We start from the raw sequence: 418 nt of genomic DNA on the forward strand, positions 1-418 counted from the left end.
AGTACCTCGGTGGTTGTGCTTTCCCAAACCAACAATTCAATCTGTGGCTTCAAACCTCTTTTAGCTTGTCCATTGCCAAGTTATCAGCTGGGGCTGAGCTGCTGGGGTTGGGTTTTGGTTCTGTTTCGTTTTGAACTCGGGGCTTATTGCTATTCCATCGTCAATAGTGCGTAGCAGAAAGAGCTGAGATTTAACAGAGCTAGAACTCTTTGGAACCTCAACAACAGGCTGTGTGTTGTGGCTGATGTGCTCTCACAATCCCTTCCTTTCCAGTTTTTCCAGAATGGCCTGAATTCTGTGGACGGACTCTTTCCTGACCTGCCGAACACTGTCCTGGCCACCAGTCTCCACGGAATCCAGTTCCAGCAGCAGCTTGGTCAACATCTCCTCCAGAAGCCGGTAGGATTTATCCGTCTTT

General features: G+C 48.8%; 1 protein-coding gene across 1 annotated transcript in view; it reads right to left on the reverse strand.

Moving 5' to 3' along the window:
* Positions 1–252: 252 nt before the first annotated feature.
* Positions 253–418, reverse strand: part of BAG4 (BCL2-associated athanogene 4) — a 2,319-nt gene continuing 2,153 nt past the window's right edge. Inside the window, exon 3 of the mRNA XM_010016002.1 lies at positions 253–418. This exon is cut by the window's right edge and continues 341 nt beyond it. Within this exon, the coding sequence (XP_010014304.1) occupies positions 253–418 (166 nt within the window).

Source organism: Nestor notabilis, unplaced genomic scaffold (assembly GCF_000696875.1).
Source record: "Nestor notabilis isolate BGI_N333 unplaced genomic scaffold, ASM69687v1 scaffold17026, whole genome shotgun sequence".
Classification (NCBI taxonomy): Eukaryota; Metazoa; Chordata; class Aves; order Psittaciformes; family Psittacidae; genus Nestor; species Nestor notabilis.